Source organism: Scylla paramamosain, chromosome 14 (genome assembly GCF_035594125.1).
Source record: "Scylla paramamosain isolate STU-SP2022 chromosome 14, ASM3559412v1, whole genome shotgun sequence".
In the NCBI taxonomy this organism is placed as follows: Eukaryota; Metazoa; Arthropoda; class Malacostraca; order Decapoda; family Portunidae; genus Scylla; species Scylla paramamosain.
The window spans coordinates 13,912,455-13,922,535 of NC_087164.1; the positions used below are offsets into that span (position 1 = coordinate 13,912,455).

Sequence of the window (10,081 nt, forward strand, 5' to 3'; positions counted from 1 at the left end):
AATTTTCCACACCTATGATACATCTATGTGGAATTCACTGTGAAGACATCCAATTTTATGTCATTACCAAGCACAATCAGAAGCTTTATGAGTGCCACCCTTCCTCACCTACATCAATGCTTTGGGAGGCTAAGTGTCGGTGTTGAGAGCAGCACACCTGTCCCAACACGGAGCGCGCTCCTCATGTGACGCAAACTAAGTGGTGTTAACGAACCCATTCATGAATCTGAAGGTCACCGCCACGTCAGACCTGGTTTAATTCACGTTGCAAGAATCTGATGTGCCTTTTTTTCTCAGATTTGATTATATACACTATGTGTGTGTGTGTGTGTGTGTGTGTGTGTGTGTGTGTGTGTGTGTGTGTGTGTGTGTGTGTGTGTGTTTATAAATACATGAATGTATTTATATATGCTGTTTGTCACCATTAGATTTGTAGCAAAATGAGCCCATATCAAGATAAAATGGAAATATCGGGAACGCAAGCAAGGAATCCTCTATAATTTATTTTATGATTTAATTTTATGATAAATAATCGATGTTAGAAATTCTGTCAAGGTGTAAAAAAAAAAAAAGAAGAAGAAGTCAGTTTCATGCAGCATTGGGAACCGTGAAGCAAAACTGTTTACAGTACAGTTCTAAATAATTGTGGTAAGACATTTTGTAAATTGCGTGACGAATGCAGGGTGTATGGTGTATATTGCTGCACATCACACTGGTTTTCACGTACTGTCAAAGTAAAGAAATCCAAACATTTAAGAAAAAGATTAATCTTCTACAATCACTGTATTCAGTCGCACAAGATTGTGCCTTTTATATGACATCTATGGAGGGGATTACGTGTGTGTGTGTGTGTATGTGTGTGTGAGCACTTGTGTTTGTAGTTGTGTTTGCACGCTTTAGTCAAGTGAATGTACAGAAAACACCTACCAGTAAGAGCCTGTATAGAAAGATGGATATTGGCACAGGGTGTTGGGGTATAATTGACGTTTTTTCAAGGAGGCAGTTATCCACTTACACGCACTGCACTAAACGGCTCTTGGTAGACGCAGGAGGACAGTATTGCAGATATATAAGTGCGGAGGAGTGTGTCGCCTCCATGTTCAGTCAAGATGGAGAGGCGGCACTTTGCGCTGTTGACCGTCCTGGCGGCGCTTTGCGAGGTAACACTTTTATATACCAACATAACTTTGTAAATTCTTTAGATTCTTGAGAGTAATGAGTGGTGTGGATTTCTTTCGTTTGTGTAAGATATATGTTTGAAGTTAAATTTGTGCCTCTGCCTCTGTGCCTGTGTGTGTGTGTGTGTGTGTGTGTGTGTGTGTGTGTGTGTGTGTGTCTGTAAGTAGATGTGTGGGATATTACGTTGCATCTATTACAAAAGTGCTCAGATTTTAGTTGAACGTAGAGAGCAAGAATTAAGATTTTGATAGGTGTGGACCATGAAAGAGCACTTGGTTAGTAAATACACTTTATGATTTTATATATGTGGACGTTCACCAAATGTTAGTTAGAAAAAAAAAAAAAGAACCTACTCTTGATTTAGGTACAATGTGATTAGTTTTCTGGTTTACCGCTGCTAGTGCTTAGTGAATGTGTGGTACGGCCCTCAGGTAGTGTTCGGCGGCGTGGTGGATGGAATTAAGCGACAGGAGACAGTGTTGGAGTGCGGAGACTCTCTGACCCTCGACTTCACGGACAGAATGCCGACGGTCCATTGTTCTTCGCCGTGTCCTGATGTGAACGTAAGTTTCGCCAGAACAAAGAATCAATGCTACCCAAAGTAATGATACTGTTGGCTTGCTTGACAAAACTCTGTACGCTTGATTATACTAACAGACGGTTGCCGCCGGACCAGTGTTCAGGCGAGAAGCTCGTCTGGAGGAGTATGGCTTGATGGTGCGGCAGGACTATGGCAAGAACGGCGCGGTGACTTGCTCGCTCGTCAATATCATTTCAGGTTAGTTGGGATCTAAGAAAATCTTCATTATTAAAGATACTACAAGAGAATTTTCGTTAACATAAACGGCACAATAGTTGTTATTAAATGGCCATTGTGAAAAGAAACATACAATATTTTTGAGCAGTTGTTCAGGAGTCTCGCCATTACTGCTGCAATACTCCCGAGGTTATAGAAATACGGATACTGCTGCACGTCATGAGGCTGCATAACGTCCAGGGATGTAATAAATTATCAGGAGAATTGCAATGCCACCACCAATTATGATGCTTTTTTCTTAAGTCTGAGCCCTGGTGTACAGCAAAACAGAAACTTAATGTAAAGATTCAGTCATTGACAATGAAAGTGGATTGTCTGAGTCGTTTCCGCAAACAAAATGGCTGCAATTGACTTACTAACTCTTCTACAACATTAGGACATTGTTAAGTTACCAAGCACATTATGTATAGGCGCGTTATTCACCAAAGTCTGCTGCAAGACAGGATACTTTCAGGAGAGATCAAAATCACCCATGAACATTTTTACTTATTTATTTATTTATTTATTTTATTTATTTATTTTTTTTTTTTCTGCCAGACTCTCTCGCTCTACAGTCATCTCTCCAGGCTGAGGCTTGTGACTCAGTGCCTCCTTTCATCATCACCTCTCCTGGGACTGAACTAACTGGCACTGTCAGTGGAAGCTCTTCTGTGACACCGACTGGCACTGGAGGCTTTACTGTGACACCGATTGGCACTGGAAGCTCTAATGAGACACCAACTGGCACTGAAGGCTCTACTGTGACACCAACTGGCACTGGAGGCTCTACTGTGTCACCAATTGGCACTGGAGGCTCTACTGTGACACCAACTGGCACTGGCACTGGAGGCTCTACTGTGACACCAAATGGCACTGAAGGCTCTACTATGACACCAACTGGTACTGGCACTGGAGGCTCTACCGTGACACCAACTGGCACTGGAGTCTCTTCTGTGACACCATCTGGCACTGGCACTGGAGGCTCTATAGTGACACCAACTGGCACTAGTACTGGAGGCTCTACTGTGACACCAACTGGCACTGGAGGCTCTACTGTGACACCAACTGGTACTGGCACTGGAGGCTCTTCTGTGACATCAACTGGCACTGGTACTGGAGGCTCTACTGTGTCACCAACTGGCACTGGAGGCTCTACTGTGTCACCAACTGGCACTGGAGGCTCTACTGTGACATCAACTGGCACTGGCACTGGAGGCTCTACTGTGTCACCAACTGGCACTGGAGGCTCTACTGTGACATCAACTGGCACTGGCACTGGAGGCTCTACTGTGTCACCAACTGGCACTGGAGGCTCTATTGTGACATCAACTGGCACTGGCACTGGAGGCTCTACTGTGTCACCAACTGGCACTGGAGGCTCTACTGTGACATCAACTGGCACTGGCACTGGAGGCTCTACTGTGACACCAACTGGCACTGGCACTGGAGGCTCTACTGTGTCACCAACTGGCACTGGAGGCTCTACTGTGTCACCAATTGGCACTGGAGGCTCTACTGTGTCACCAACTGGCACTGACACTGGAGGCTCTACTGTGACACCAACTGGCACTGGCACTGGAGGCTCTACTGTGTCACCAACTGGCACTGGCACTGGAGGCTCTACTGTGTCACCAACTGGCACTGGCACTGGAGGCTCTACTGTGCCACCAACTGGCACTGGAGGCTCTACTGTGACATCAACTGGCACTGGCACTGGAGGCTCTACTGTGTCACCAACTGGCACTGGAGGCTCTACTGTGACATCAACTGGCACTGGCACTGGAGGCTCTACTGTGTCACCAACTGGCACTGGCACTGGTGGCTCTACTGTGACATCAACTGGCACTGGAGGCTCTACTGTGTCACCAACTGGCACTGGAGGCTCTACTGTGACACCAACTGGCACTGGAGGCTCTATTGTGACACCAACTGGCACTGGCACTGGAGGCTCTACTGTGTCAACAACTGGCACTGGAGGCTCTACTGTGACACCAACTGGCACTGGAGGCTCTACTGTGTCAACAACTGGCACTGGAGGCTCTACTGTGTCACCAACTGACACTGGCACTGGAGGAACTTCTGTGACACCAACTGGCACTGGAGGCTCTACTGTATCACCAACTGCCGCAGGCACTGGTGGTTCTACTGTGACATCAACTGGGACTGACAGTGGAGGCTCTAATGTGACACCAACTGGCACTGGCACTGGAGGCTCTACTGTGTCACCAACTGGCACTGGCACTGAAGACTCTACTGTGTCACCAACTGGCACTGGCACTGGAGGCTCTACTGTGTCACCAATTGGTACTGGCACTGTAGGCTCTACTGTGACACCAAGTGGCACTGGCACTGGAGGCTCTACTGTGTCACCAACTGGCACTGGAGGCTCTACTGTGACACCAACTGGCACTGGCACTGTAGGCTCTACTGTGACACCAAGTGGCATTGGCACTGGAGGCTCTACTGTGTCACCAACTGGCACTGGCACTGGAGGCTCTACTGTGACACCAACTGGCACTGGCACTGGAGGCTCTACTGTGACACCAACTGGCACTGGCACTGGAGGCTCTACTGTGTCACCAATTGGTACTGGCACTGTAGGCTCTACTGTGACACCAAGTGGCACTGGCACTGGAGGCTCTACTGTGTCACCAACTGGCACTGGAGGCTCTACTGTGACACCAACTGGCACTGGCATTGGAGGCTCTACTGTGACACCAACTGGCACTGGCACTGGAGGCTCTACTGTGACACCAAATGGCACTGGAGGCTCTAGTGTGACACCAACTGGCACTGGCATTGGAGGCTCTACTGTGACACCAACTGGCACTGGTACTGTAGGTTATTCTGTAACACCAACCACAGCCACTGGAGGCTCTTCTGTCACCACTACCATCATTCCAGACTGCGCTGATAACATGGACACTATTGAGTCTGTTTCTGACGATGGGCAGAGCCAACACATCACTACTCCACCTTCCACCGTGACAACCTCTCTCACTACAACCCTCCGTACCACTACCACCACCACCCCTCGCCCCACCACCCTTCGGTATGAGTGTCCCAGTGGCTTTGAGAGCTTCAATATTTCCTGCTACCACGTGTCTGCTGAGGAAGGTACGTGGGAGGATGGGAGGAATTACTGCGCGTCTAAGAACAGCAAATACGTCACCATTACCAACGACAACGAGTTCAGTTTCGTAAAAAGTAAGTAATACTACTCAAAATTGATAGTTGTTTTTCCCCATGACTAATAATAACAAGGTATGAAAGAATGATAGTGCTGAATCCATATAAAATATCTGATTGTTTTTTTGTCCGTCTTAGCCACTGCCTTCAATATTTGCTTCTTCATGTAGGTCTTCTGAGCACGGACACTTGGATTGGCCTCAACGACAGAGAGAATGAAAATACCTTCATCTGGGATTCCGACGGCAGTGCTCTCGGCTACCAAATGTATGTGAAGTATTTTCTTCTTCTTTTTTCCCCTGCTAGATTGTTCTGCTAGGTTCGTTTAGTGCATTCTACAAATCATTAAGAAAAGTCATATTTTGAGCATTATATCTAAAGGTAGGATTTTCTGAACTCCAAGTACAATCAGTATATTGCATCAATGGCAGCCTTAATCTTCCTGAAATGTTTCATTTGATGTTATTGAAAGGTGCATTCACTGTTGTGCACGTGCCTGTGTAATATTCAGTTCTTCTCCTGATGTTTTCTTGTTATCAGCAATTGACTCTCCTCAGAAAACCCCTTTATAGACTTAAAAATGGAAATATCTCATTAGAATGGAATACTGAACCCATCTATTTTTCTACTTACTGTTTTAGTTGTCGGCAGATACTTTTAAAGAACTATCCTCTTGCCGTAAGAGATATACGAAAAAAAATTACAGGTATGTTTGCCCTTTCCTAAGTCTCTCCAAAGAGAGTGCAATGTGATAGTAAATCAGCATCGTAATGCAAAGGAGATTCATTGATTTTCCAAAAACATCCTACGCTCTCTGTCTTCATCCTTCATATGTAATCTTCGCACAGAACTCTGTTTACGAATATGAAGTAAAGTTCACATGCATTACATCGATTAGATAATAATACTGAAGATCAACTCTTTTCAGCGTCTCCGTTTTATATCAACTGATTCCTTGCCGTATAATAATAAATTCCTGCCTTCAGTATTGACAAAGCGTTCACTGGGACTCATACAAGCATGCACACCAGTGTAACCCATTAGATAATTTCCTTTGCTCATTAAGATTCCAGAGGAGGTTGCTGTCCTGCTCTGCTCTTCCCTCGCCTTGGGATTCACAGTGACTGCTCCAATGCGTAAACTCGTAAAGGATTAGGCACAGAGGGGAAGAGTAGACAACTGCGTAGATCCGAGGAGCTTGCGAGTGCCTGATGAAAACACCTTTATACTTTAAGAATAATGTTTTGTGCCTCACTTTTTAACCCTTTCACTGCAATATACACTATTTCTCAACACTAAAAATGGTTGTGCAAAATCTCTGCAGGAAACACGAGAAAGGAAAAGGATTAAGACAATAAATTTTCAATTGCCTAACTAGTAAAATGAAAAAAAAAGATACCTCAGAGTGATTTGTGATTAAGTGTGGCAACACGAGTAAAATGGGCAAGAGAGAGAGAGAGAGAGAGAGAGAGAGAGAGAGAGAGAGAGAGAGAGAGAGAGAGAGAGAGAGAGAGAGAGAGAGAGAGAGAGAACTACTGAAGGTGACAGCCCCCAAACAGTGTGAAGTCAAAAGTCAAAAGAGTCATCCAAAATTTGAGGATAACTCTCTTGAAATCTCCCTTTCGAAATCTCCTTTTCGAAAAAGTTCGTCACATTACTAGTTACTTCAAGATTTGAAAGTTCTCTATTATACATGCGAAGAGAAAATATAATGAAACTTATTGATACAAGCCTAATATTTACGGATTATTCTTTATTCACTAATTTCGTAATACCCAGGTTTGCTTACGGCGAGCCAAACAACGGTATAATTTACAGCGAGAATTGCGTCGAGATGCGAGAGGGGAAAGAATTCATGTGGAACGACGAGAGTTGCGGGTCTTCGAGAAGGTATGGAGCTCAGAAACTTACACTTACCCTTTCTTGCAGTGTTCCGGTTGCTCATTGTTAAGATACTGAATGATGGTTTTCACGAACTAATAATTTCCACGCAAGAAGTAAGAGAGGGAAAGCGTGTGTATTTTACATCCTGGGTAGTAAGATTGAGTATTTTCAATTTTTTCTTCTGTGCTTGTAAAAGTAAGAAGAAAACACAAGTTAGGAAGTCTCTCCCACATGATGCTACTTTTAATATTACTTAATTTTTCAGTCAAATTAGTTTAGTCAGGAGACGTAGGGAAGGCATGTTTATTTTGCATCATGGCTGACAATACTGAGTGTTTTCCAATTTTTTATTTATTTATTTTTTCTTTGTGCGCGTCTGTTTAAAGTAAGAAGAAACAAGGAAGGTAAGAAACCTTTACTACATAATGCTATTTTCAGTGTTACTTAATTTTCAGACAAATTACTTCAGTCATGAGACACTGTACTAAACCACTTTTATTTTGTATATATATATATATATATATATATATATATATATATATATATATATATATATATATATATATATATATATATATATATATATATATATATATATATATATATATATATATATATATATATATATATATATATATATATATATATATATTTTTTTTTTTTTTTTTTTTTTTTTTTCCGGTGATTATTGTCAGCTCTTGAATATCAGCCTTTGTTTTCCTTTTAGACTCGTTGCGACGCACGTGTCTGTTGACCTAATCCTGTTTGCTCTCCATTAACCTCAGTAGCCTTTGTTCTTTCGTCCTCCTCTTAATAGAGGACGTACTCCACTGCGCCCCCCATTTCCCCCAAGTCTCTCTCTCTCTCTCTCTCTCTCTCTCTCTCTCTCTCTCTCTCTGATAATGACTTAAGCTGCACAAGCATAATTTTCTCAGTTCCTTTACACGTGAATTCTGTTGCAAGTGTGAAGTTGGAAGGTATGGAGTAAAAGTGTTGATAAACAGTCTAGGTGTGTACTTATTGCATATGTATGTTAGGAATGTTTTTACTTTTCCCTTAACTTAATTGGGTATAATGTTAGCTCAATGCTCTGTTTATGAATATAGAGCATGAGAGAGAGAGAGAGAGAGAGAGAGAGAGAGAGAGAGAGAGAGAGAGAGAGAGAGAGAGAGAGAGAGAGGGAGAGAGAGAGAGAGAGAGAGATAGAGAGAGAGAGAATTAGATGGAGTCAACGCGCGCGCATGTGTGTGAGTGTGTGTGTGTGTGTGTGTGTGTGTGTGTGTGTGTGTGTGTGTGTGTGTGTGTGTGTGTGTATGTTTGTGTGTGTGTGTGTGTGTGTGTGTGTGTGTGTGTGTGTGTGTGTGTGTGTGTGTGTGTGTGTGCACAATGAACTAAGGTAACTCTATTTTCATGCACTACGTCTGTCAGATTTGCTTGTGAAGTGAGCCCAACAGAGTACCGAGGATAAACCATCTCAAGCGGTACTCGAGGTCCTGAAATTTGGTCAACGTCGAGAGAAAATTAACTCCAAAGAACTTCACATTCTAATATCAACAAGAAAAAAAAATCAGTAGGAATGGAAACCCCAAAGAAGCAACATTCGAAGGTTCTAAAGTTCATCCATCAAGATATGAACATCCTAATTTGTACACGAAAAACTATCTTGAATAGACCAGAGTATGGAAACCGCAACAAGCAACATTGAGAGGTTTTTAAATTCCATGAAAGGACAGTAAGAAAATGGACTGAAAGGTTTCAAGATACATCGCCAATTTTTCATAATGTTTTTGGTTCTTTCCTTTCGGTGCTGGCAGCTCAGTGGGTTTTTTTCCTAAGTTTTTGTAGGTCTTGACCAATGTACCTCTTACGTGATAAAAATATCATGTACCAGGAGCAAACAAGAGGAAGACTAACATCAAGACGTAACTGCAGCTCCTCAACTGCGGTTAGAAATGAAGTGATGAGTATCTGGCTTGGTTTTATTTCTGCCTCGCCACCACCACATCCACATTGACTGAATGGTGGTTAAGATACATTTCTCTTCGAACGTTTTCATAGCGCACCTACGTAATGCCAATATTGAACTCTCGAAAAACATGTTGAGACTTATGTTGGAATTCTTATAATAGTTATATCCTCCAGTGTCTGATTTGTTGGAAATTTACGATAAAACAGCTATCTTCGAACGTTTTTTGTCATATATGAGGTATGATGGTATTGTAAATCTACATCGACTTCGCATTTCAGTTTATGGATTTTAATCTAAGGTCAAAGGAGCAATGTAATAGAAAACAATCAGCAGAATGACAAATGCTTAGGTAGAAAAAATGCAGGACGATGAGACAGATGGATGTTGAATAAATGTTGCCATCACTTACTGACTTTTACCTGACATACTTTTTTTTTTTTTCCGATGATGTCCCACATGAGTCTAGGCAAATGAAGATGACTCGCTTCTGTCAACTGTATTATAGAAGATGAAAAGAAACCTGCTGGGAAACCTACCATTGTGGTATAGTGACCACTGAAACCCGATAATTCTCTGAGTTAGAAATAAGATTATAGTTTGCATGAAGAGTTAAAATGAAATATAGTTGTAGCACTAGGAAAGCTATGGTGCAGTCTTCGGCACGGCTGTGCTGTACGTACGAGTTTTATGACTCCGGAGCGACACAGTTTAGACTGTCCATAGCTGTTACCAAAATGGTGGACCTCCTCTTTCTTTATTTCTTGCTGCATGGATACTGGAACTGCATAGCCAACGCAGTCATCCGAGAGGGAAACTTTTTGAGCACAGGTACTGATTGAAGCAAGCGAAAAAGGCGGCTAAAACGACACACGGAAAGAATGAGATAATTAACCAACAGCAATAAAACTATAGACACGGCTTAATTGGCGCAGGTGAATAGTGACACAACCACACAGCTCCTGGACGCTTCCCCGGCCCGGAGCGCCCCGCTGCTCACCCCACCTGATACCGCCACGGCCGTCCCATATTTACAAGGACCCAAACGACCTCCCTTGCTGACATTC

At 43.0% G+C, this 10,081-nt stretch overlaps 1 protein-coding gene across 2 annotated transcripts; it reads left to right on the forward strand.

The window, feature by feature from the left end:
* Positions 1 to 1,051: 1,051 nt before the first annotated feature.
* LOC135106907 (putative per-hexamer repeat protein 5) lies at positions 1,052 to 9,423 on the forward strand. Of its 2 annotated transcripts, XM_064016328.1 has the most exons (7): positions 1,052 to 1,160; positions 1,611 to 1,742; positions 1,837 to 1,957; positions 2,534 to 5,182; positions 5,335 to 5,431; positions 6,944 to 7,054; positions 8,477 to 9,423. In XM_064016328.1, exons 1-7 carry the CDS (start codon positions 1,110 to 1,112, stop codon positions 8,514 to 8,516), a joined length of 3,201 nt encoding a protein of 1,066 aa, XP_063872398.1. In that variant the 5' UTR covers positions 1,052 to 1,109; the 3' UTR covers positions 8,517 to 9,423. The 2 variants fall into 2 exon arrangements, with proteins under 2 accessions (XP_063872398.1, XP_063872399.1); XM_064016329.1 differs by lacking the exons at positions 6,944 to 7,054; positions 8,477 to 9,423 and adding an exon at positions 7,094 to 7,161.
* Positions 9,424 to 10,081: the final 658 nt, after the last annotated feature.

Excerpts from the sequence above, each read along its gene's own strand:
- LOC135106907 (XM_064016328.1), top strand. The coding sequence starts at position 1,110 with ATGGAGAGGCGGCACTTTGCGCTGTTGACCGTCCTGGCGGCGCTTTGC. Across the intron at positions 1,743-1,836 it reads CGCCGTGTCCTGATGTGAAC|ACGGTTGCCGCCGGACCAGT; the intron begins GTAAGTTTCGCC and ends TTATACTAACAG. Across the intron at positions 7,055-8,476 it reads AGTTGCGGGTCTTCGAGAAG|ATTTGCTTGTGAAGTGAGCC; the intron begins GTATGGAGCTCA and ends TACGTCTGTCAG.